The sequence below is a fragment of the Amphibalanus amphitrite genome, unplaced genomic scaffold, assembly GCF_019059575.1.
Source record: "Amphibalanus amphitrite isolate SeventyFive unplaced genomic scaffold, NRLGWU_Aamphi_draft 000196F_arrow, whole genome shotgun sequence".
NCBI lineage: Eukaryota > Metazoa > Arthropoda > Thecostraca > Balanomorpha > Balanidae > Amphibalanus > Amphibalanus amphitrite.
The window spans coordinates 777921-805148 of NW_024881691.1; the positions used below are offsets into that span (position 1 = coordinate 777921).

General features: G+C 48.6%; 1 protein-coding gene across 1 annotated transcript in view; it reads left to right on the top strand.

The window, feature by feature from the left end:
- LOC122384680 (protein Star-like) overlaps positions 1 to 24004 on the top strand; it is a 118320-nt gene extending 94316 nt beyond the window's left edge. Inside the window, exons 2-5 of the mRNA XM_043372318.1 lie at positions 16586 to 16594; positions 21832 to 21948; positions 22197 to 22415; positions 23813 to 24004. Of these exons, the coding sequence (XP_043228253.1) occupies positions 16586 to 16594; positions 21832 to 21948; positions 22197 to 22415; positions 23813 to 23986 (519 nt within the window). The 3' untranslated portion in view covers positions 23987 to 24004. The remainder of the gene's footprint in view (positions 1 to 16585; positions 16595 to 21831; positions 21949 to 22196; positions 22416 to 23812) is intronic.
- Positions 24005 to 27228: the final 3224 nt, after the last annotated feature.

Here is a 27228-nt window from a genome sequence, read left to right on the forward strand (position 1 = left end):
GGGGAGCTACCGGCTGGTACCGGTCGCTTGAAATATAATTAACCCGTTTTGGGGTAATCGGCACGTGCATTTTCCCATAGGGTTAACATGGGAAAAATTTAAAATGCGATTTACTGAAAATCTGTTCAGTAATATTTGCCCACTTTTTTTGGGTCAGTTCTTGGGCTGGCACCTCACCTTCTGGGGGTAATTATTTAAAAATCATAGGGTACAGTTTCGGGTAATCGTGACGGACAGTTACCCCATGTTGAGCCTATGGCAATTTCGAAAAATTATTTTCAAATCGATTTTGCAAAAAATTTCCACGTTAGATTTTGAAAATGTTCCAATATGTTGTGCCCCGGGGTGTCAGCTACCACGTAGTATGGGTCAGATATGGGGCGATTGAAATGCACGTGCCACGTGCAAACGTGTTTGATGGGGTAACCTCGTGGAAAATCCGACATTGGCCTACTCGTGGTTCTATGGCGCGGAAACGACTTCAGCTAGCGACACCAAATCAGTGCAGCCGGTGACCGGATGAGTCCAGCTTGTCGCACTAGTGGTCACGTGGCGCACGTGCTATTGCACGTGCCGTGGCACGGGGTTAATTTTTGTGCTTAAATACACCAACATTGTGAAGTGCAAGGAATGGGGGAAATAGCCGTCAGGTTGTCAGTTTTTATGATAGGGTCGATCTGAAAACGGGTATAGACACAGAATGAAGGGGGCTACAAAACTGCTATCTCGGATTTTTTGTAAAATGAAAAATTTAAAATTCTAGGGAAATTATATATTCGAACGGTGAAATTTCCCTAAATTTTCCCGTTTTTTAAGTTTAGCCGTCCACTGTTCAGTGACGGTGACACCGGCCGGGGTCATCTTTTACATGCTGACGGCTACGTCGATGGGTCATTACGTGGCGTAAACGGTGAAGCTGTCACAGGTCCGGCACGTGCCACGTGGCCACGTGTTTGAGTCAAGTACCTCCCAGATTATCGTGTGTTTGCCGACTTGTGGCCTTATAGCACGAAAACAGCACCAGTCAGGAAGCCTGAAATGAAACAATCGGTAAGGGGACAAGCCCTGCTTGCACCACCGGTGGTCACGTGGCACACGTGCAATTCTGGGCACCTCCGTTGCGGAGATATTTTATAGTGAAATATTCAAGTGTCCATAACTTTGTAAGTTTAAGTCCGATTGGGCTAGAATTTGGTGGGTGGATGAATTGTTAAGCGACATGAACGAATGCGCCATGTTTGTTGCAGTGCGCCACGTTTGTCTCAAAGCGCCATTTTTGCCGCAAAGCGCAGAATGTGCGTAACTTTGTCGAACATTGGACGATTAGGATGCGCTGTAATTAAGGAATGGCTGCTTAAACGGCAGATATGAATGCACCACATTTGCCGCAGGGCGCCATATTTGTCTTATTGCGTCAGTGTTTGCGTTTTGCCTACGGTGGGCGTTTTTTTTGCGGCGGTGTTTGCGTTTCTTCGGTGTTTGCGTTTGACGGCGGACGGCCGCAGCGTTTTTGGCGGTGTTTGCGTTTAGCGGCGGGCGGCCGTTTTTTGCGGCGTTTTGCGATTGGCGGCGGGCGTGCGGGCGTTGCGGGCGTTTTTTTTGCGGCGGTGTTTGCGTTTTTTTTGCGGTTTTTGTGTTTGGCGGCGGGCGGGCGGGCGATGCGGGTGTTTTTGCGGTGTTTGCGTTTGGCGGCGGACGGCCGTTTTAGCGGCGGTTTGCGGTGGGCGGCCGTTTTTTGCGGGGTTTTGCGTTTTGCGGTGGGCGGCCGTTTTTGCGGCGTTTTGCGGTTTGCGGCGGGCGGCCGTTTTTTGCGGCGTTTTTTGTGGTTTGCGGCGGGCGGCCGTTTTTTGCGGGGTTTTGCGGTTGCCGGCGGCCGGGCGGTATTTGCGTTGTTGCGGTTTGCGGCGGGCGGCCGTTTTTTTTGCGGCGTTTCGCCGTTTGCGGCGGGCGATGCGGGCGTTTTCGTGGCGGCGGTGTTTGCGTTGTTTGCGTTTTGCGGCGGACGGGCGTTTTTGAGGCGTTTTTGCGTTTTTTTCTGCGTTTTTCGGCGTGCGGGCGATTATTTTTTTGCGAAGTTTGCGTTTGCGTTTTGGGCGTGCGTTTTGCGGTGCTCGCGTTTGACGGCGGGCGGGCGGTTTTTCACAATTAAAGTCCCAACCTTCGGATCCGCAGAGCTGTTCGACAAGCGCTGCCCGGGCCTATCCGAAGGTTGGGACTTTTCAATTAAGAACAATCACTATTCTTTAGAATTGTGATTTTCTATTGAAAATCCCAACCTGAGCTACCTCTCTAGGGGGGTGTTTAGCGTTTCTGCCGCGATTTTGGACATTTTGAATCCCTCGAAAACGGCTCGTTAGATTTTCTTGCCATTTTCACCGTTTGGTCCCGTATGGGGGAGCTACCGGCTGGTACCGGTCGCTTGATATATAATTAACCCGTTTTGGGGTAATCGGCACGTGCATTTTCCCATAGGGTTAACATGGGGAAAAATTGAAAATGCGATTTGCGCAAAATCTGTTCAGTAATATTTGTCTACTTTTTTAGGGTCAGTTCTTGGGCTGGCACCTCACCTTCTGGGGGTAATTATTTAAAAATCATAGGGTACAGTTTCGGGTAATTGGAACGGACAGTTACCCCATGCTGAGCCTATGGCGAATTCGAAAAATTATTTTCAAAACGATTTTGCCAAAAATTTCCACGTTAGATTTTGAAAATGTTCCAATATGTTGTGCACCGGGGTGTCGGCTACCACATTGTATGGGTCAGATATGGGGCGATTGAAAAGCACGTGCCACGTGCAAACGTGTTTGATGGGGTAACCTCCGGGAAAATCCGACATTGGCTAACTGGGGGTCCTATGGCGTGGAAACGACTTCAACTAGCGACACCAAATCAGTGCAGCCGGTGAGCAGATGAGTCCAGCTTGTCGCACTAGTGGTCACGTGGCGCACGTGCTATTGCACGTGCCGTGGCACGGGGTCAATTTTGGTGCTTAGATATACTAGCATTGTGAAATGCAAGGAATAGGGGAAATAGCCGTCAGGCCGTCAGTTTTTATGATAGGGTCGATCTGAAAACGGGTATAGGCACAGAATGAAGGGGCCTAAAAAACTGCTATCTCGGATTTTTTGTAACATGAAAAATTAAAAGTTTTGGGGAAATTATATATTCGAATGGTGAAATTTCCCTAAATTTTCCCGTTTTTTCGAGTTTAGCCGTCCACTGTTCAGAGACGGTGACACCGGCCGGGGTCATCTTTTACATGCTGATGGCTACGTCGATGGGTCATCACGTGGCGTGAACGGTGAAGCTGTCACAGGTCCGGCACGTGCCACGTGGCCACGTGTTTGAGTCGAGTACCTCCCAGATTATCGTGTGTAAGCCAACTTGTGGCCTTATAGCACGAAAACAGCAGCAGTCAGGGAGCCTGAAATGGAACAATCGGTGAGGGGACAAGCCCTGCTTGCACGACCGGTGGTCACGTGGCACACGTCCAAATCTGGGCACCTCAGTTGCGGAGATATTTTATAGTGAAATATTCAAATGTACATAACTTTGTAAGTTTAAGTCCGATTGGGCTAGAATTTGGTGGGTGGATGAATTGTTAAGCGACATGAACGAATGCGCCATGTTTGTTGCAGTGCGCCACGTTTGTCTCAAAGCGCCATTTTTGCCGCAAATCGCAGAATGTGCGTAACTTTGTGGAACATGGGACGATTAGGATGCGCTGTAATTAAGGGATGGCTGCTTACACGGCAGATATGAATGCACCACATATGCCGCAGGGCGCCATATTTGCCTTAATGCGTCAGGGTTAGCGTTTTGCCTACGGCGGTTGTTTTTTGCGGCGGTGTTTGCGTTTTTTCGGGGTTTGCGTTTGACGGCGGGCGGCCGTTTTTGCGTTTTTGGCGGTGTTTGCGTTTGGCGGCGGGCGGCCGTTTTTTGCGGCGTTTTGCGGTTGGCGGCGGGCGTGCGTGCGTTGCGGGCGTTTTTTTTGCGGCGGTGTTTGCGTTTTTTGCGGTTTTTGTGTTTGGCGGCGGGCGGGCGGGCGATGCGGGTGTTTTTGCTGCTTGCGTTTGGTGGCGGGCGGCCGTTTTAGCGGCGGTTTGCGGCGGGCGGCCGTTTTTTGCGGCGTTTTGCGGTTTGCAGCGGGCGGCCGTTTTTTGCGGCGTTTTGCAGTTTGCAGCGGGCGGCCGTTTTTTGCGGCGTTTTGTGGTTTGCGGCGGGCGGCCGTTTTTTTCGGCGTTTTGCGGTTGCCGGCGGCCGGCCGTTATTTGCGGTTAGCGGCGGGCGGTCGTTTTTTGCGGCGTTTAGCGGTTTGCGGCGGGCGGCCGTTTTTGCGGCGTTCTGCGGTTCGCGGCGTGCGGCCTTTTTTTGCGGCGGTTCGCGGTTGGCGGCGGGCGATGCGGGCGTTTTTTTTTGCGGCGGAGGGGTTTGCGTTTTTTGCGGTGTTTGTGTTTTGCGGCGGACGCGCGTTTTTTTTGCGGCATTTTGTGCGTTTTTTCTGCGGTTTTCGGCGGGCGGGGCGATTGTTTTTTTTGCGAAGTTTGCGTTGGCGTTTTCGACGTGCGTTTTGCGCGTTTTGCGGTGTTTGCGTTTGGCGGCGGGCGGTTTTTCACAATTAAAGTCCCAACCTTCGGATCCGCAGTGCTGTTCGACAAGCGCTGCCCGGGCCTATCCGAAGGTTGGGACTTTTCAATAAAGACAAATCACTATTCTTTAGAATTGTGATTTTCTATTGAAAATCCCAACCTGAGCTACCTCTCTAGGGGGGTGTTTAGCGTTTCTGCCGCGATTTTGGACATCTTGATACCCTCGAAAACGGCTCGTTAGATTTTCTTACCATTTTCAGCGTTTGGTCCCGTATGGGGGAGCTACCGGCTGGTACCGGTCGCTAGAAATATAATTGACCCGTTTAGGGGTAATCGGCACGTGCATTTTCCCATAGGGTTAACATGGGGAAAAATTGAAAATGCGATTTGCGCAAAATCTGTTCAGTAATATTTGTCCACATTTTTAGGGTCAGTTCTTGGGCTGGCACCTCACCTTCTGGGAGTGATTATTTAAAAATCATAGGGTACAGTTTCGGGTAATCGTGACGGACAGTTACCCCATGTTGAGCCTATGGCGATTTCGAAAAATTATTTTCAAATCGATTTTGCAAAAAATTTCCACGTTAGATTTTGAAAAAGTTCCAATATGTTGTGCACCAGGGTGTCGGCTACCACGTGGTATGGGTCAGATATGGGGCGATTGAAAAGCACGTGCCACGTGCAAACATGTTTGATGGGGTAACCTCCGGGAAAATCCGACATTGGCCAACTGGGGGTCCTATGGCGTGGAAACCACTCCACCTAGCGACACCAAATCAACGCAGCCGGTGAGCAGATGAGTCCAGCTTGTCGCACTAGTGGTCACGTGGCGCACGTGCTAATGCACGTGCCGTGGCACGGGGTCAATTTTTGTGCTTAAATACACCAACAGTGTGAAATGCAAGGAATGGGGGAAATCGCCGTCAGGCCGTCAGATTTTATGATAGGGTCGATCTGAAAACGGGTGGAGGCACAGAATGAAGGGGGCTAAAAAACTGCTATCTCGGATTTTTTGTAAAATGAAAAATTTAAAATTCTGGGGAAATTATATATTCAAAAGGTGAAATTTCCCTAAATTTTCCCGTTTTTCGAGTTTAGCCGTCCACTGTTCAGGGACGGTGACACCGGCCGGGGTCATCTTTATATGCTGATGGCCACGTCGATGGGTCATCACGTGGCGTGAACGGTGAAGCTATCAAAGGTCCGGCACGTGCCACGTGGCCACGTGTTTGAGTCGCGTACCTCCCAGATTATCGTGTGTTGTCCGATTTGTGGCCTTATAGCACGTAAACTGCACCAGATAAAAAGCCTGAAATGGCACAATCGGTGAGGGGACAAGTCCTGCTTACACCACCGGTGGTCAAGTGGCACACGTGCAATTCCGGGCACCTCCGTTGCGGAGATATTTTATGGTGAAATATTCAAATAAACATAACTTTGTCAGTTTATGTCCGATTGGACTAAAATTTGGTGGGTGGACGAATTGTTAAGCGACAGAACCGAATGCGCCATGTTTGTTGCAGTGCGCCACGTTTGTCTAAAAGCGCCATTTTTGCCGCAAAGCGCAGAATGTGCGTGACTTTGTCGAACATTGGACGATTAGGATGCGCTGTATTTGTAATTAAGGAATGGCTGCTTAAACGGCAGATATGAATGCACCACATTTGCCTCAGGGCGCCATATTTGTCTTAATGCGTCAGTGTTTGCGTTTTGCCTACGGCGGGCGTTTTTTGCGGCGGTGTTTGCGTTTTTCGGTGTTTGCGTTTGGCGGCGGGCGGACGTTTTTTGCAGCGTTTTGCGGTTGGCGGCGGGCGTGTGTGCGTTTTTTGCGGCGGTGTTTGCGTTTTTTGCGGTTTTTGTGTTTGGCGGCGGGCGGGTGGGCGATGCGGGTGTTTTGCGGTGTTTGCGTTTGACGGCGGGCGGCCGTTTTAGCGGCGGTTTGCGGCGGGCGGCCGTTTTTTGCGGCGTTTTGCGATTTGCGGCGGGCGGCCGTTTTTTTGCGGCGTTTTGCGGTTTGCAGCGGGCGGCCGTTTTTTGCGGCGTTTTGTGGTTTGCGGCGGGCGGCCGTTTTTTACGGCGTTTAGCGGTTGCCGGCGGCCGGCCGTTATTTGCGGTTAGCGGCGGGCGGTGGGCGGTCGTTTTTTGCGGCGTTTCGCGGGACGGCGGGCGATGCGGGCGTTTTTTTTTTTTGCGGTGGCGGTGTTTGCGTTTTTTGCGGTGTTTTTTTGTTTTGCGGCGGACGCGCGTTTTTTTGCGGCATTTTGTGCGTTTTTTCTGCGGTTTTCGGCGGGCGGGCGATTGTTTTTTTGCGAAGTTTGCGTTGGCGTTTTCGGCGTGCGTTTTGCGCGTTTTGCGGTGTTTGCATTTGGCGGCGGGCGGACGGTTTTTCACAATTAAAGTCCCAACCTTCGGATCCGCAGTGCTGTTCGACAAGCGCTGCCCGGGCCTATCCGAAGGTTGGGACTTTTCAATTAGACAATCACTATTCTTTAGAATTGTGATTTTCTATTGAAAATCCCAACCTGAGCTACCTCTCTAGGGGGGTGTTTAGCGTTTCGGCCGCGATTTAGGACATTTTGATTCCGAGAAAAACGGCACGGTCAACTTTCTTGCCATTTTCAGCGTTTGGTCCCCTATGGGGGAGCTACCTTCTGGCAAAGTTGCATAAAATATAATGGGCCCGTTTTGGGGTAATCGGCACGTGCATTTTCCCATAGGGTTAACATGGGGAAAAATTGAAAATGCGATTTGCGCAAAATCTGTTCAGTAATAGTTGCCCACATTTTTAGGGTCAGTTCTTGGGCTGGCACCTCACCTTCTGGTGGTAATTATTTAAAATATAAATGACAAAATTTCGGGTAATCAACGCCGACAGTTACCCCATGTTGAGCCTATGGCGAATTCGAAAAATTATTTTCAAATCGATTTTGCAAAAAAATTCCACGTTAGATTTTGAAAATGTTCCAATATGTTGTGCCCCGGGGTGTCGGCTACCACATGGTATGGGTCAGATATGGGGCGATTGAAAAGCACGTGCCACGTGCAAACGTGTTTGATGGGGTAACCTCCGGGAAAATCCGACATTGGCCTACTCGGGGTTCTATGGCGTGGAAACCACTCCACCTAGCGACACCAAATCAACGCAGCCGGTGAGCAGATGAGTCCAGCTTGTCGCACTAGTGGTAACGTGGCGCACGTGCTATTGCACGTGCCGTGGCACGGGGTCAATTTTGGTGCTTAAATATACTAGCATTGTGAAATGCAAGGAATGGGGGAAATAGCCGTCAGGCCGTCAGTTTTTATGAGAGGGTCGATCTGAAAACGGGTATAGGCACAGAATGAAGGGGGCTAAAAAACTGCTATCTCGGATTTTTGGTAAAATGAAAAATTTAAAATTCTAGGGAAATTATATATTCGAAAGGTGAAATTTCCCTAAATTTTCCCGTTTTTCGAGTTTAGCCGTCCACTGTTCAGGGACGGTGACACCGGCCGGGGTCATCTTTTACATGCCGATGGCCACTTGTATTGGTCATGACGTGGCGTGAGCCGTTAAGCTGTCAGAGGTCCGGCACGTGCCACGTGGCCACGTGTTTGAGCCAAGTACCTCCCACATATTGGTGTTTTGGCCAACTGGTGGCCGTATAGCGTGGAAACAGAACCAGCCAAGAACACTAAATTGGGTCAGTCGGTGAGGGGACAAGTCCTGTTTACACCACCGGTGGACACGTGGCACACGTGCAAATCTGGGCACCTCAATTGCGGAGATATTTTATAGTGAAATATTCGAATAAACATAACTTTGTCAGTTTATGTCCGATTGGGCTAGAATTTGATGGGTGGACGAATTGTTAAGCGACAGGAACGAATGCGCCAAGTTTGTTGCAGTGCGCCACGTTTGTCTCAAAGCGCCATTTTTGCCGCAAAGCGCAGAATGTGCGTAACTTTGTCGAACATGGGACGATTAGGATGCGCTGATGGAGGGTTGGTTGCTTAAACAGCAGATATGAATGCACCACACTTGCCGCAAGGCGCCATATTTGTCTTAACCCGCGCCCTGCTGGGGGTCCTGGATTTCCACGCCCTGCTGGGGGGGGGTGTTCAAACACCCCCCTTCTAACTCGGCTCCTGGGCCACGTAGCGATACGCGGAAGGCGGCGTTCGAAAGAGCATAAAAAAAAATGACGAAATTACTTCGGTCAATTTTTTGGTCAGGTCAAAGGTCAGGTCACCAGAGGTCATTGAAGGCGAAATTTCGCCGATTTCCAGGTCGAATGTCGACAATTTCCAAGAAGCCAACGCATAACTCGGGAACCAATAGAGCTACAGCGCTGCGGAAAAGCGCATTCGATAGCCCTATTAGCGCTCTTTCTGAGTAATTCTCTCAGATTTGACCTAGCGTCAACGGTTTTGCCTGCAGGGGGCAAAAACTGCAAAAATAGCCGATTTTTTCGGAAACAGTTTTTCTGCAATAACTTTTGACCCAAACCTTGTACGAGCTTACTTTTACCGGCATCGTGTTCCTCTCGTCAAGACGCATCGAATGAACTATAACTTGACCTTGAAAGGTCAACTTGAAAATTTGACCTCAGGTCAAGGTCATGACCTGACCGGAAAGGGTCATGTTGCATATCAGTCGATCCGTATCGTCGAGCTGAACACATCTAAGGTGTTTTCATCGCTCTAGCATGCCTCTATCAAAAGTTATTTGCGAAAAACTGTTAGATACCATTCGTGACCTAAGATGACCTCAGGGGCATAACCAGGGGTCACGGACACCATTTTCATGTTCAGTGTGTCTAAACCACTTGTAATTCAGTGTTTGGGAGTGTTTATAATGCTTTTCGTCCAAAAGAGGCGCATTTCAATTTTCTCCCATTGACTTATAATGGGGAGGTCGCAAAATTGACCTGACCTTAGGTCATCGATATCAAAATTCTGAGATATACATTTTGTACATGCTATTGCTCTTAGTAATCGCTGAAAGTTTCAAAGCGATCGGTCACTCGGTGTAGCTATGGCAGACATTGAAACTTTTTATGAGGTGAGGTCACTTCAAGTGACCTGGTGACCTGACCTTGAATGACCTTGGTCTGAAATTTTCACAACATGTGTAGAATTGATGTATGATAAGGTGTACCAAAAACGGCGGCGCTCCGCGCCGCCGTTTTTGAGATATCCGCGAAAAACCACAGGGGGGGGTGTTCAAACACCCCCCCCCCAGCAGGGCGCGGGTTAATGCGTCAGTGTTTGCGTTTTGCGGACGGCGTGCGTTTTTTTGCGGCGGTGTTCGCGTTTTTTGTGTTTGCGTTTGGCGGCGGGCTGCCGTTTTTGCGTTTTTTGTGGTGTTTGCGTTTCGCGGCGGGCGGCCGTTTTTTGCGGCGGTTGGCGGCGGGCGGGCGTGCGGTGCGGGCGTTTTTACGGCGGTATTTGCGTTTTTTTTGCGGTTTTTGTGTTTGGCGGCGGGCGGGCGGGCGATGCGGGTGTTTTGCGGTGTTTGCGGTTGGCGGCGGGCGGCCGTTTTAGCGGCGGTTTGCGGTGGGCGGCCGTTTTTTTTGCGGCGTTTTGCGGTTTGCGGCGAGCGGTCGTTTTTTGCGGCGTTTTGCGGTTTCCGGCGGGCGGCCGTTTTTTGCAGTGTTTTTTGTGGTTTGCGGCGGGCGGCCGTTTTTTACGGCGCTTTGCGGTTGCCGGCGGCCGGGCGTTATTTGCGTTGTTGCGGTTTGCGGCGGGCGGCCGTTTGTTGCGGCGTTTCGCCGTTGGCGGCGGGCGATGCGGGCGTTTTTTGTGGCGGCGGTGTTTGCGTTTTTTTGCGGTGTTTGCGTTTTGCGGCGGACGGGCGTTTTTTGCGGGCGTTTTTTTGCGTTTTTTTTCTGCGGTTTTCGGCGGGCGGTTGATTGCTTTTTTGCGAAGTTTGCGTTTGCGTTTTGGGCGTGCGTTTGGCGGTGTTCGCGTTTGGCGGCGGGCGGGCGGTTTTTCACAATTAAAGTCCCAACCTTCGGATCCGCAGAGCTGTTCGACAAGCGCTGCCCGGGCCTATCCGAAGGTTGGGACTTTTCAATTAAGAACAATCACTATTCTTTAGAATTGTGATTTTCTATTGAAAATCCCAACCTGAGCTACCTCTCTAGGGGGGTGTTTAGCGTTTCGGCCGCGATTTGGGTCATTTTGATTGGGGCAAAAACGGATAGTTAGATTTTCTTGTCATTTTCAGCGTTTGGTCCCGTGTGGGGGAGCTACCTGCTGGCAAAGTTACAAAAAATATAATTGACACGTTTTGGGGTAATCGGCACGTGCATTTTCCCATAGGGTTAACATGGGGAAAAATTTAAAATTCGATTTGAGCAAAATCTGTTCAGTAATATTTGTCCACTTTTTTAGGGTCAGTTCTTCGGCTGGCACCTCACCTTCTGGGGGTAATTATTTAAAAATCATAGGGTACAGTTTCGGGTAATCGTGACGGACAGTTACCCCATGCTGAGCCTATGGCGATTTCGAAAAATTATTTTCAAATCGATTTTGCAAAAAATTTCCACGTTAGATTTTGAAAACGTTCCAATATATTGTGCCCCGGGGTGTCGGCTACCACATGGTATGGGTCAGATATGGGGCGATTGAAAAGCACGTGCCACGTGCAAACGTGTTTGATGGGGGAACCTCGTGTAAAATCAGACATTGGCCAACTTGGGGTCCTATGGCTCCGAAACCACTTCACCTAGCGACACCAAATCAGTGCAGCCGGTGAGCAGATGAGTCCACCTTATAGCGCTGGTGGTCACGTGGCGCACGTGCTATTGCACGTGCCGTGGCACGGGGTCAATTTTTGTGCTTAAATGCTGCAACATTGTAAAATGCAAAGAAGGGGGGAAATATCCGTCAGGCCGTCAGTTTTTATGATAGGGTCGATCTGAAAACGGGTATGGACACAGAATGAAGGGGGCTAAGAAACTGCTATCTCGGATTTTTTATATTTTGAAAATTTCAAAATTCTGGGGACATTATATTTCCGAAACGTAAAATTTCCCTAAATTTTCCCATTTTTCAAGTTAAGCTGCCCACCGTTTATCAACGGAGTCACCGGCCGGGGTCATCTTTTACATGCTAATGGCCACGTCGATGGGTCATCACTTTGCGTGAACGGTCTAGCTATCAGAGGTCCGGCACGTGCCACGTGGCCACGTGTTTGAGTCGCGTACCTCCCAGATTGTCGTGTGTTTGCCGATTTGTGGCCTTATAGCACGTAAACAGCACCAGTCAAGAAGCCTGAAATAATGCAATCGGTGACGGGACAAGTCCTGATTTCACCACTGGTGCTCACGTGGCACACGTGCAAAATTGGGCACCTCCGTTGCGGATATATTTTATAGTGAAATATTCAAATGTACAAAACTTTGTCAGTTTAAGTCCGATTGGGCTAGAATTTGGTGGGTGGATGAATCGTTTAGCGACAGAAACGAGTGCGCCACGTTTGTTGCAGTGCGCCATGTTTGTCTCAAAGCGCCATTTTTGCCGCAAATTGCAGAAAATGCGTAACTTTGTCGAACATGCGACGATTAGGATGCGCTTTGATTGAGGGATGGCTGCTTAAACGGCAGATATGAATGCACCACATTTGCCGCACTGCGCCATATCTGTCTGAATGCGTCAGTGTTTGCGTTTTGCCTACGGCGGGCGTTTTTTGCGGCGGTGTTTGCGTTTTTTTTTGTGTTTGTGTTTGGCGGCGGGCGGCCGTTTTTGCATGTTTGCGGTGTTTGCGTTTGGCGGCGGGCGGCCGTTTTTTGCGGCGGTTTGCGGTTTGCGGCGGGCGTGCGTGCGATGTGGGCGTTTTTTTGCGGCGGGTTTTGCGTTTTTTGCGGTGTTTGTGTTTGGCGGCGGGCGTGCGGGCGTTGCGGGTGTTTTTGCGGTGTTTGCGTTTGGCGGCGGGCGGCCGTTTTTTTCGCGGCGGTTTGCGGCGGGCGGCCGTTTTTTGCGGCGTTTTTGTGGTTTGCGGCGGGCGGCCGTTTTTTGCGGCGTTTTGCGGTTGACGGCGGCCGGGCATTATTTGCGGTGTTGCGGTTTGCGGCGGGCGGCCGTTTTTTGCGGCGTTTCGCCGTTGGAGGCGGGCGATGCGGTTTCTTTTTGCGGCGACGGTGTTTGCGTTTTGCGGCGTTTGCGTTTTGCGGCGGACGGGCGGTTTTTGGCGGCGTTTTTTGCGTTTTTTTCTGCGGTTTTCGGCGAGCGGGCGATCGTTTTTTTTGCGGAATTGCGTTGGCGTTTTGGGCGTGCGTTTTGCGCGTTTTGCGGTTTTGCGCAGGCGGGCGGTTTTTCACAATTAAAGTCCCAACCTTCGGATCCGCAGTGCTGTTCGACAAGCGCTGCCCGGGCCTATGACCAGACGTAAACGTTGCAGGAAGAGATGACATTGACTCGTCCTCATACCTATATCTATTGCATCGACACCGGCTGCTCCCCCGGCTTTCCAGGGGGGTTAAAAATCAAAATTCAGTTAGGTATATCACTCGCGAAAACAGTGGCGCGAGCTTACTATGTAAGCAGCCGCGCCATGAGAAAGCTAATCAGCACTTCGAACATGTACGAGTAGGTAGTTAGGTAGGGGAAGCCGGGGTAACCCCGGGCGCGGGGGGAGCCCGGCCACTCCGTTTCCGGCTAAATTATTCATAATAAAATGCTTAAGTGTTTAAGTGTTTGTCCTTTCAGCGTGGCAGCTGAGGTAACGCCAACGTAGAAGTTAACGCTAACAAAAATTGTATACCTATTGTTAACCCGCGCCCCACTGGGGTCTGCGTATAACACGCCCTACTGGGGGGGGGGCTATTCATAGCCCCCCTCCTAACTCCGAAACTACTGGGCCGATCGTCAAAATTCAAACGGCGTCTGATAGCCCCGGAAAAACTGTCGAGCGAACCCTAATTTCATTGACCTCGAGGTCACCGATGACGTCACAGGTCAGGTCAAAGTAAAAATTATTAGCACTTTGGCTTGTTCACGTTTTGGGCTCTGGCCGCCGCCTTACAAGTCAGATCAGGCTCATTTTTGGATCACACACTCGGGAGCAGATGCTCTACAGGGTGTCCCATAAGTTCGTTCTCACCTTATATTTGCATGTAAAACAGAGTACATTGCGTTTTGATATGTTTATAATCCCTCAATGTGCTCCCCATTTCATAGGCAAACACATGAATACATGCTGCGACATGCCAACCGGCATGTTTGGCAGCATAGCAGGCTTGAAGTTAGCCCAGACTGACTTGGCATGGGCCGTGAGCTCCTCAATGCTGGAACACCGCTTCGCTTCGACGAGCCTCGATTTCAAGATTCCCAACACATTTTTATGAAATTTGGATCTGATGAGTTGCCTGGGATGTGATCTTGCCACAGACGCCTATCACAGTCTCCTGGCACTGCTTCTAAGCTTTGCTTGACCTGTGCACTGATGCACTGTCTTGCTTGAAGATGGGCCTACGACCTCCCGGATGCCATTTTCTCCTAAAAAAAATGTGGCCATACTTGCGGTTCGAGTTAAGCTAGAAAGCTGAAATTCTTCCTAGATCTTCTTGGAGAAGCATTCTGCGTCCCAAGACTGTTTCTGGAGTATCAATCGCAACGTGATCAGTGTCTGGACGCATATTACCCCACATTACCGTGACCCTCGCCTTTTGCATAGGAATAAAGCGGGATGACACAAAGGCCTTTTCCGTCGCCCATATGGGACCGTTTTGGGGTTTGGACGGGTGTTTTATCTCGAGCACGGACTAGGTAGTCCAGATGACCACATTGATGTCATCGGCCCTCCAGTTTTTTTAGCCTCGGGCATAACGAAACACATGCTTGGCCATTTTAAGACGTTTTTGACTGTTTTGAGCCCTCCGGTAAGTAGAGCTTAAGTCACCTTGAGTTAGGTACCCTGAAATGATACTCTTAGACAGCTGTTAATGCATCCTGAAAAGCATGTTTACCAACTTTCTAACGCTAAGACCTTTTTGACGGCCATTTTGGCGCCACACAGTTTTGGCCACATGGCTCACTCGTGAAAGCTCACAAAAAAGAGCATAAACTTGCAGCGATTGACTCCCGACAAATCATCGGCGTCACTTGTTGACTGTGCGTCCAGTTAGCGACAAACATTGGCTACATACTGGATGGCCTCAATCACCCTCAACCGTTGTGAATGGCCCAGTGCGGACTAAATACCGAGACGTACCCGTATTGGAGACCTCTATGTTGCGGCGTAAGCCGTCTCCACAGGAAGTGAACTCTCTGACAAAAAATATTTTGTCTAGACGAACTAGTTACCGTGGAGCACATTCACAGTTGCCATGGCAACCCCAAAAGCTCAGTTACAAAATAAATTAAGCGTGGCTTTAAATAAGAGAGCCTCTAAAAGAAAAATTTAGGTGAGAAGGAACTTATGGGACACCCTGTAGTTACCCTGAGGGTACCAAACTTGTAGTTTGATTTTCAGGTCAAGGTCAGGTCATCACAGGTCACGAAAATATTAAATCATGCGTCGGTCACGTGACACATGTTTTATGGTCCATTTAGGTCAGAGATTTCGAATTTGATGTCGTCTATGTCATTCGAGGTCATTTTGAGTCGAATTTAGCTTATGTTAGGTCACTTTCAGGTCAAAAAAGGTCAAATTTTGAAGTTAAAATTTTTCAACAAAAAAAGGTGTCTATTGGATGCAGTTTGAGCTCAGGAACACGATGGTGCTATTTATATTGGCGTATGATATCAAATACGTGCTGAAAAATTGATTTGAAAAATTAATAATTGTGAATTTTTTGCAACAATGCGTAAAACTTGGCCATTTTTGAAGATATTTAGCTAAAACTTGCTAGAGTTAGTCATGATAATGCGTTCTATCACATATATTCCGGTTTTTTTCGAAAAGTCAAAAACTTTTTTGAAAAAAAGCGCAAAAACATAAATTTTGGATATTATTATATAAAATTTTCAAAATTATCAAAATTTCGAAAATCCGAGATAGCAGTTTGATAGCGCAGTCTATTCTGAGTCCTCTCATGCAAAGAAATTGGATCTAGCTTAAAAACTGAGCTCTTGGGAGCGATTGCCGTGGTTCAATGTTTTGCGTCGAAATCGGCCGAACATGACGTCACTCTGACGTCATTTCCGGCCGACCTATAGTAGGTACGAATTTCAAATTTTGACACAAGGTGTCAAATTGATGCAGCCTAAGGTACTGAAAGTTTGGCGTTGATACGTCAAGCGGTTTGGAAGTTATTGCAGAAAAACGGGAGGGGGGCTATAAATAGCCTCCCCCCAGTGGGGCGCGGGTTAATGTTATAGAGCAGCCGGTTACTTACTAAAGTTAAAAGCTAAAAAGACCTAAATTTACTTTCAGCTGCCAAACTATTGCTTCCAAATAACGTCTCTAGGAACAGCGGAGATCCCAAAAAGTAAACAAAAGTAAAAATATAATTTCTTGAAAACCGGTGAATATTTTTCGGTGAAATTTGGTAGATACCTATTTGGTTTCGCTCTTTCTGAAGCGAGCGACATCATTCATCCAATTCATTAACTTTTTTGAAGGTGGGAGGGCCAGGCCTCTCGCGCTCTTTTCTTTTGTTTTTCTTTCCTCCTCCTCCTCCTCCTCCTCCTCCTCCTCCTCCTCCTCCTCCTCCTCCTCCTCCTCCTCCTCCTCCTCCTCTCTCTCTTTCTTAAAATCATAATTTCAATTGATAATGTGCAAAAGATGTTTGATTCGCTAGTTGTTCGTGTCGTTTGTTACAGGTAGTTCGTACCTACTAGTTACTACCTATCTTGTTTCAGCGAGGCGGGACGTTTCTGGAAGCCGGAGCTTTCGATGGCGAAATACACAGCAACACCCTCTACTTGGAACGTTTTCTGGTAGGAATAATTTAAAAATGCAGTGAATAACGCATTAAGGTAATACTTTTAATCGTTAATACACTGCGATTGCTTCAATGTTCAGTTAAAGAATTTGCCACACATTTTGCGAAGGTGATCCTTCATAGGAAGACAAGGTAAGATTCGGCACCTAATCTTTAACGAGCCAACACACGGTTTAACGAGCCAACACTAGCCAACACCATCTATGACGGTAACACGGTTAGTGTGCTACCGTCATAAATGTAATTTCTTAACCCGCGCCGGGCCGGTGCTCTGAGATTCCGCGCCGGGCCGGGGGGGGGGGGGTGTGTCTGAACACCCCTCTTCTAACTCGGCTCCTGGGCCACGTAGCGACACGCAGTAAGCGGCAATCGAAAGAACGTCCAAAATAAGGAGGAAAACACTTCAGTCATTTTTTGGGTCAGGTCAAAGGTCAGGTCACCAGAGGTCACCAAAGGTAAAATGTTGACTATTTCAACATTTTGGAAACTGCCAAAGGCTATCTCGGGAACCGATAGAGCTACAGCGCCGCGGAAAAGCGCATTCGATAGCCCTTTTACAGACCTTTGGGGCATTCCACGATAGATCGACCAAAAAAAAACTTAAAATTTACACCCGCATATTTTATTTTTTGCTTAAAATTGGTCTAATGGGTTGTGATGGGCGGGGAACCCAGCTGTGGCAAGGATTTTTTTCTTCGAACAACGGTTTCCGAGATATAGCCTCGGGCAGTTCCTGGAGGTCACGCTGCAACCCTATGTTTGGCGGCTTATAACTCAGAAACTATTGGTTTTCTATGGTAAAAACTTGATGTGGTTCAACTCGCAATCAACCAACAAACGTTTTGCCTATCTCGGATTTTCGAATTTTGAAAATTTTGATCACGTGACATCTTGACCTTTTTTTCGAAGAGTGACCTTGATATTTTCCCAACGGAAAGTCGCAATTTTGTCTGATGACGATTAAAGCCTTATCAATTTCCATTCATATGCGATAATATAAAAGTGGCTTTCGGCCTGCGTTGACCTCAGTTCAGGTCATTTTTATGACCTTCCCATGATTACGAGCGGGAGCGACAGCGAGATCTCGAGAACAAAGCAAGATAGCGACAAGCGGTAAACGGCACAGGGTACACATGGATAAGGTCTACAATTTTTACTCAGGTCATTTTCAGGTCAGGTCAAAGATGACGTCACAGGGGTAAAAAGAAAGTCTAAATGGCGGCACTACATATATATGAAGTTTTTCTCGAATAACTTTCAAAGTATTCCAGCTAGGAACAAACTAATAGCACCATCGTGATCCTCTCGTCGATCCGCATCGAAACATGTGTATGTTGACCTCGAAAGGTCAAGGTCAAAAGTTGACCTTAGGTCACGTGACCTTAAGGTCATCATATATAGACATACAAATAAAAAATGAGACTTTTTTGCTTGCGTTATTTCTCCGCATGAAAAGCTCGTGCAACCGCAAATCTTGCATGTGTGGATGCGCGTGATTGTTGTTTTTTATGATATGAAATTAAAAAAAATATCAGTGCAGCCATGCCACCCTTTGATGCAATATCATGTGGCCTACGTCGAAAGGTCGTTGGACAATTCTATATGGAGAACTGGAGTAAGGGCAAAGCTTTTACATACAAACACTTCAAAAACATGCACGTTCCTAAATCAACACTATACAGGATCATGCGACAGTGTGATGAAGGTGTGCCATTGTCGCGGAAGAGCGGGAATGGTCGTCCTGCAAAGAAAATGCCCCCTGCAAAATGTCAACGCCTCCAGACAGACATGAAGGAAAAAATAGGGGCGTCACTGCCACGTGCCGCAAGAAAATACGGTATCAGCCAGCAATATGTGTCATGGATACTCAAGGGTAAAACATCACTAAAGTACCGAAAGCGACAGACCGTTCCGGACGTTACTGAAAAGCAGAAAAAACGCCAGAAGACGGCTTGCACTATCCTTCGAAAGACTGCAATGAAACCTAGTGGAAAAACGGTTATTATCATGGACGATGAGACGTATTTTTCATTAAAAAACAACAGCTGCGTCGCCAATAAGGGCTTCTATACAAGCGATAAGAAGAACACGCCCTCCGCAGTCCGGTTTGCGAAGAAAGGCAAGTTCCCCAAAAAAGTGATGCTCTGGCTGGCCATCTCAAGCGAAGGAATGAGTGAACCAGTATTCGTAGAAGGAAATGCCATGAACGGAGATTTCTACGAAAAGAACTGCATACCTATTGTAAAGAAGTTCATAACAACCCACCATCGTGGAAAAAAGGTCATATTTTGGCCTGACCTCGCCACGGCTCACTATAAGACGTCAGTCACCAAGAAGCTGAAGGAGCTCAAAATTCCAACGGTTGCACGTGCCCATAACCCACCAGCAGCGCCTCAGATCCGGCCAATTGAGAGGCTCTGGAGCCACCTGAAGCAGGCTGTGTACGAAGGCGACTGGGAGGCTGAGACAGCAGGTGCCCTGAAGCGACGGATCCGCGCCAAGCTGAAGAAGCTCGACCTGAACATCGTCCAGAACCTCATGAGAGGTGTCAAGACCAAGGTGCGTCGCGTCTCGGACGGCGGTCACGAAACGCTTCTTCGTCTCTGAGGCTGACACGCAAAGCTTCGGTGCTTCGAACAAGGCTATTACGGATGAGACACGGCTTCAGAATGCTGAAATATACGCTTTTTAAAAAAGTCTCATTTTTTATTTGTAACCCGTTATATCATTCGATGGGCCCTGACGAGCTGAACACAATGAGCCTATCCGCGCGGCTGTATCTCAAACCTGAAAGGAGTTATTAGCAAAAAACATTTGGTGACCTTTAATGACGTCACATGACCCAAGAGCAACGTCACAGTTGACCAAGAGCAAAAAAGGTCTGAAGGTAGTCAAAGTTAGTCGCTTATGGAGTCACTTCTGGTATATTAGGCAATTCCGACGCGTTTTAGTGTAAAAATAACTAAGGGAGCTGATTTTCCCCAATTGACTTATAATGGGGTGGTCAAGAAATTGACCTGACCTCAGGTTATCGGTATCGAAATTCAAAACGAACTGGCGCTAGGCGAAAGCAAACGGATTGGTGCCTATTCTACGTCTCTTTCTTTATTAGATCAAAAGGTACAGCCAAAACTATTTTGACTTCCTTTTTACCCCTGTGACGTCATCTTTGACCTGACCTGAAAATGACCTCAGTAAAAATTGTAGACCTTATCCGTGTGAATCCTGTATCGTTTACCACTTGTCGCTACCTTGCTTTAGTCTCGAGATCTCGCTGTCGTTCCCGCTCGTAATAATGGACAGGTCATAAAAATGACCTGATCTCAGGTCAATGCAGGCCGAAAGCCACTTTTTTATTGTCGCATATGAATGACAATTGATAAGGCTTTAATCGTCATCAGACAAAATTGCGACTTTCAGTTGGGAAAATATCAAGGTCACTCTTCGAAAAAAGATGAAGATGTCACGTGATCAAAATTTTCAAAAATCGAAAATCCGAGATAGCCAAAACGTTTGCTGGTTGATTGCAAGTTGAACCATAAGAAGTTTTTACCATTGAAAACCAATAGTTTCTGAGTTATAAGCCGCCAAACATAGGGTTGCAGCGTGACCTCCAGGAATTGCCTGAGGCTATATCTCGGAAACCGGTGTTCGAAGAAAAAATCCTTGGCACAGCTGGCTTCCCCGCGCATAACAACCCATTAGACCAATTTTAAGCAAAAAATAAAATATGAGGGTGTACGGCTTTGGTCGATCTATCGTGAATGCCCCCTTTCTGAGTAATGTTCTCAGATTTGACATCAGGTCAGGAAACCTTTTTGGGGTCAAAAATGGTAGAAATGACGTCACTCCAACGTCATGAGCGGCCGGCCTATCTTTTTTTTAATATTTGGAAAAAATATTTGGTCACAATGTGTAAAAGCTATTCACGTGAGGGTACTGAAAGGTTGGGGACGATCGGCGCAGCGGTTCTTGAGATATATAAAAAAAAAAAACTAAACGGGGGACAAAAATCCCCCCACCGCCTGGAAGGTTTTACTATTAATTTTGTATCCCAACTATTAGTTTTGAGTTGAGGTAGCAAAATTGGGGTCCCTGGCTTGCAATTACCGGTTTGGCCACTCACAACATCGAGAAATGCTTTAACTCGGCGATATTTTATTTCGAAGCCTGCAGTTTTCAGATTTTTTAATCTTTTACTAAATCTTGGTAAAAGACAATTGTTGGTTTGGTGGTAGGTACCTATATGCTGCCTTGCGCGCAACATCTGTGGCACTTTTAATTTAACCCTCGCCCGTATATTGGTGCTTTGCCAGCCGCGAACGGCGAACGAATAGGAGAGGGGGATCCGTTGGACCCCCTCACTTTACGTTCGGCCCCTAATCGAGCTAGAGCTTCGGCGAAAAGAAAACGAGCGTGTTGCACGTGGCGAGAGGAAGCCCAGGATACCTATCCAGCTTTTAGGTCCTAGGTCATTGCACGGCCTTCCAGGTCAGGTCAATGACCCAAAAGTCGGGAAAATTGGGACCTGTCAGAACTCAGAACGTCGTAAAGCGAGCATGTTCAGGGTTTCTCGGGGTGCTGATCACGAATTTCATGTTAGTTTTGATCACAGATAATGTCTTTATGCATTTAGGTCAGATCGGGTTAGGTCAGGTCAGGGCAACCAGTAGGTAGGCGTCCTGCCGGGTATTCATAGTAGGTGTCACTGTCAACCACCACTGAAAGCTTCGTAATATGCTACGAACGCACCAAAACTACTTCGTAAATGTTCAAATAATTGCTAAATTCGAAATTGAAATGCGCTATGAAAATAGGTGAGTGTAGAATATGCTTACAGGTCGAAAGGAATCGGTGAAAAACTGCGCAATGGACGGTTGCATAAACAGCATTTGATTTGATGGCGCCTGTGTGGCTGCCTCTGTGTCCAGTGGACATGACCCAATGTCACCAGCACTTGATTAGGGCACACCGGGGCAAGTCGCCCCACCGTGGTAAAACACCTCACCGATAACCGCAGGTTGTTTCTTCATTAGACAAACACTATTCGTTAGAATTGTGTTTTTCTATTGAAAAACAACCGGAGCGGTCCTTCACCGGGCTATGTATTTCTCGGAACTGGCAAGGCTCTGAGGAAACATCCTCTCTTCCATAAGACCTACTTCCATAAGACCTACACTGTAGTTATATGATCATTATATGAGCAGACTGGAAAGTATATTGTGATACCTCTGTATGGAGATATAGCCAATAATAGTTTTTGGAGGGATTTTAATATTTTGTTGTCTGATTTCTCTTTGACTATCTTTACCAGAGCACAGATGGCCGCTGATGGGTGCTTGCTCAATGCGGCTCGGTCTTGCCATCAGAATTGGACCGGGGTGCTTGTGGAGGCGGAGGACACCAACTATCAGCGCCTGCTGGCCAAGCACAGGAGGGCCCGCCTCCTGAACGCCTGCCTCGCACCGACGCCATACCCGCAGCAGGCGAGTGGCGCACCGAGCTGACCGCAGCGGCAGCTCGGTGACCGCTGAACCAAGCATTGGTTCAGCGGTTTTGCACAGAATTTGGACTTTGCTGCATGACCATTTCACTCGACTGTAAGCATGTCCAACGGAACCTTGGGCAAAACGGACAAAACGGTACCTGCTTTTTGTTTGGTGGATGTAACCGAGGTATAATTTGCTGAACAGAAAGGGTGTTCTGCTGGTAACAATACTCTACCCCTCCACAGCTGGCGTTTGAACATATCCCGGGTACATTAATATCATATGTGTTCCCCGGGTTTACCAGAGAAGACTTGGATGACAAAATGCGTCTGAAGCAGTGTTACCCGCTCTACTCGATTTTGGCGGCTGCGGGACTGACTTCGTTGGACTTTCTCAGTCTGGATATCGAGGGCATTGATCACCTCGTTCTCAAGAGCTTGCCATGGAAAAAGGTCGATATAAAGGTACTTGGTGATGTAAAATGGATATAAAACGCAGTCTGAAGACTTCAGTGTCACCTATTAGCTGTTTTCACGACGGGCTATCTGGAGAATGTACCAAATGTGACCAAATCTGCACCAAAGTTCTTTTACAACACATATATTCATATCACTAATTTCAGTGTTTGAATCCAAAATAATGCATGATAATTTGAAAAGCAGGTATATAAGAATTAAGGAACTGTGTGATGGAAGCTGATAACTTCTGAGAAATAGGTAGAATGAACCTAATTTGACCAAATCTGCCCCAAATGTGCACCAAATGTGCACAAAATATACACCAAATGTGTACCAGATAGCCGTCGTGAAAGCGGCTAATATATGTAAATTTGATTTGATCTTGGTTGGCGACATGACGGTGGTGGTAGAGATCAATTGTCTAATAACTATGATTAGCTAGCTGAGTCGGCTCCGTACATACGAGTACGTCGGGCTCGGCTGCTGCGGCGGAATTGTGTGTGGCATTGTAGATGGCCTTAGATTGGTGGCCGTATTGTCCTCATCACCACCCCTGTTGTATCTGTTGGACAGCTTGCCCTCGCCGCGTCCCCCTGTTGTATCTGTTGGCCAGCTTGCCCTCGCCGTGTCCCCCTGTTGTATTTGTTGGCCAGCTTGCCCTCGCCGTGTCCCCCTGTTGTATTTGTTGGACAGTCCGTCCTCGCCATGGCCCCCTGATGTACTTGTTGGACAGTTCATCCTCGCCGTGGCCCCCTGATGTATTTATTGAACAGCATGTCCTCACGGTGGCCCCCTGATGTATTTGTTGGACAGTTCATCCTCGCCGTGCCCCCCCATGATGTATTTGTTGGACAGTTTGTCCTCACGGTGGCCCCCTGTTGTACCTATTTGTTGGACAGTTCATCCTCACCGTGCCTCCCCCCCATGATGTATTTGTTGGACAGTCCGTCCTCGCCGTGGCCCCCTGATGTACTTGTTGGACAGTTCATCCTCGCCGTGGCCCCCTGATGTATTTATTGAACAGCATGTCCTCACGGTGGCCCCCTGATGTATTTGTTGGACAGTTCATCCTCGCCGTGCCCCCCCCCCCATGATGTATTTGTTGGACAGTTTGTCCTCACGGTGGCCCCCTGTTGTATTTGTTGGACAGTTCATCCTCGCCGTGCCCCCCATGATGTATTTGTTGGACAGTTCATCCTCGCCGTGCCCCCCCATGTTGTATTTGTTGGACAGTTCATCCTCGCCGTGCCCCCCCCCCCCCCCGCCATGATGTATTTGTTGGACAGTTTGTCCTCACGGTGGCCCCCTGTTGTACCTATTTGTTGGACAGTTCATCCTCGCCGTGCCATCCCCCATGATGTATTTGTTGGACAGTTTGTCCTCACGGTGGCCCCCTTTTGCAGATGGTGATGGTCGAGTACGTAACTCCGGGGACCGTCTTTCCCAACGGGTCGTTCAATCCAGAGTTCGAGAAGCCCATCAAGGACATTATGTTCGCCAATGATTATGTGCTGGCAAAACAATTACCTACCGATATGATATTTGTGAAGAATGGAAGTGTGTTTGATAGATCATAATACATAGTAATTTGTACATGACTCTATTTACATGAGTATTTGTAAAGCTCTGACGAACTGCATTGTAAATAATTTTGCATGAAACAAAGTGAAATTTATCTTTTTTTCTTTCTTGAGAACGAACTCTGTCTTCTTGAGATAATCACTTATCAGACAAGCTGGGCAGACGGTTTTCAGCGATTGAATGTTTAATGAGAAACCCAACAAGCGAATACGGAGTATCCGAAGGTTGGGACTTTTCAATTAAGACAAGCACTATCCATGTGCGTAACCACCGCGCTGGAACGCTGGAAATTCCAGCCCATTTTTTTTTTTTTGGATGCTGAAATGCCGCCCCTGGTAGAGGAAGTCTGCAATTGGGGGGTTTAGGGACTTCAAAACGAAGCAAAAGAAACGGCACTGCTCGGTCCACTACATACGCCTGGCCTCAACGTGCCGTTCCTCACTAAAATACCTAGGCAACCTCTATACATGCCTCCCCTCCCAGATGCTCTGCCGCCCCTCCGCACCGACTCTCCCTCAAGTTCCTCAGAGCTGTCTATGTGCCGCCCCTCACAGAACCCCACCGCCCTCAATGTGCCGCCCTTCCGCATAATGCTCTATCGCCGTCTGTGCCGCCCTCTCCAGATGACTTGCCGCCCCTCCCCAGAGTACATCGGCGCTCTCTATGTGCTGCCCTCGCCACAGCTTCCCGCCGCCCTCAATAAGCCGCCCCTCCCCACAATGCTCTATCCAGCAGTCGGCGTCGCCCTCCCAAGGCACCTTGCCACCGCTACGTGCCGCCCCTGTTTTATGATTCGCCCCTCCCTATAACGCTGTATTATTTCACATATCTATTATCCAGGGGCGTAGGCAGGGGGGCCACTGGATCATGCCCACCCCCCCCCCCCTCCTTTGCGATTGGAGGGCGCCGAAGACGCCCTCCAATCGCGAATATGTTTACAGGAAAAATGCGGTTGGAAGGCGCCCTCCAACCGCTGTGTAGGCTGTAGCGCTCTTATCGTAGTGGTAGTCGCCAAGTTAAGCCTGTTGACCGCAGCCGTCCTACCCACTGGCGCCCTCATTCTGATCAGAATACTCCTACCTATTGGCGCCCTCCTATAAATCGGCGCCCTTACCCAAAGGCGCCCTCCTGTAGGTCGCCGCCCCGCTATCCGTTGGCGCCTTTCGACTGGTCGGCGCCCTCCTACCAACTGCGCCCTCCTGTAGAATTTTGATTGCCGCCGTCCTCCGTTCTGGCATCCTCTTGTTGATCGCCGCCCTCCTACCCATTGGCGCCCTCCGTGGCTTCCTCTTGTTGAATGTTGATCGGAACCCTCCTACCTTTTGGCACCCTCGTGTTCCCTCCCACCCACTGGCGCCCTTCTGTTGATCGCCGCCGGCGCCATCCTACCCACTGGTACCTTCCTGTTGATCGCAGCCCTACTCATGCAGGCGCCCTCCTGTTCAATGTCACCCTCTTAGGCAAAGGCGCCCTCCTCACCATTGCCGCCCTCCTTTTGATCGTCAACCTTGCGCCCATCGGCGACTTCCTGTTGATGATCGCCTTCCTACCTATTGACGACCTGCTGTTGATTGCATGGTCATTCTGCCTATTGGCGACCTCTTGTTGATTGCCACATTCCTATCTATTGGCGCCCTCCTGTTCCTCGCCGCCCTCTTACCTGGTGGCACCCACCTGTTGATTGTCGATCGGGCCCCTCCGTCCTATTGGAGCCCTCCTGTTGATCGCCGCCCTTCTACTTATTGGTGAACTCCTGTTAAACGCCGCCCTCCTACCTTTTGGCGCCCTCCTGTTGATCGCCGCCCTTCTACCTATTGGCGACCTTTTGTTGATTGCCATCCTCCTACTCATTGGCGCCCTCTTGCTGATCACCGCCCTCCAGATAATTAACATTCTTCTGTTTTTCGGTGCTCCCCCACCTACTGGCGCCTTCCAGGTGAATGTTGGCCGGGGCCCTCCTTCCTATTGGCACCCTCCTGTTAATTGCCGCCCTTCTACCCATTGGCGCCCTGCTGCTGCTTGCCACTAGCCTACCTATTGGTGCTCTCCTGTCGAATGTCGATCGGGGCTCTCCTATCTTTTGGCGCCCTCCTGTTTCATGCTGATCGGGGGTCCTCCTATTTGGCGCTCTCCTGATGATCGCCGCCCTCTCAGCCATTGGCGCCTTCCTGTCGATCGCAGCCCTTCTACTCATTGGCGACCGCTGTTGATCGCTGCCCTTCATTTACCTACGTTTCCCAGCGTAGCGGCTCTCTTTCACATATTTGATGCCTTGCCTGTCGAAACTGCCACAGATGAGCGTGCATTCATCACAATGAATGAAGTAAACCAAAACTCCACGCTCTATGCATGAAACCCGTCTTGGTCTTAACAGATTGATCTTACAATAATGACATTTAGGTACAGGGATCACGATAAAGAAGTCAATGGGCACGGCCGCAACAACAAACGTTTGAAATTTCGGCGATTGAAATTGGTTATGTGTTATGTGCTTAACACTGGATGGATCTGTGAGAAGGCTATAGGGGCTGGTCTGAGGCAATTTAGGTGAGAAGCCCGAAGAGGCTAACCCGCTCTCATGAGGAGCAGTCCCGTTTCGGTTTATGTTTCTGATGCTTGTTGCTGCGCTGCTGCTTCTTGTTGTGAGCTTGTATTTACGCATCTCGTGCTCCGGTATCAATCCGATACGGTGATCTGGTGTGGATGCCGCCACCAATTAACTTTTTCTACACCGTCACTCATGGGCGGAGCTTCCTGTACAGTTGGTGTGGCAGTGGCCCCACCAATCTTTATTTTTGCCCCAGCAACTTTGCTAAAAGAGTGAGAAGAGCTTTGAACAGAGAACAAATCAGGTGTGCTTAAAAAGCGGAGAAAGGGTTTGTTTTCGAAAATATCGCGTGCCTTCGGCGCAGCATTTCAAGAACACTTTGTCAATAGGAACTCAGTACTTATGCCAATCACTTGCAACCTTTTTGCCACTGTGAGATTAACCCAATACCTACCAAGTTTTGCAGCACTGCGCGTCGCGGCTTTCCTTACACACGCGAAGAAAAACTGGTGGCGTGGTAAAAAAAAAAAACGCCTCCCCTCCCCCTCCTGAGCGATCGTTACGGATTTTTATCTCGTGACCGTATGGCGCCCTCCTTGGGTGAGGTGGCGCTTTCCTAACCCTTGCCCCCCCCCCTTCGCAATTTTCTAAATACGCCGCTGTCTATTATGTAAACTTTTAACTAGGATA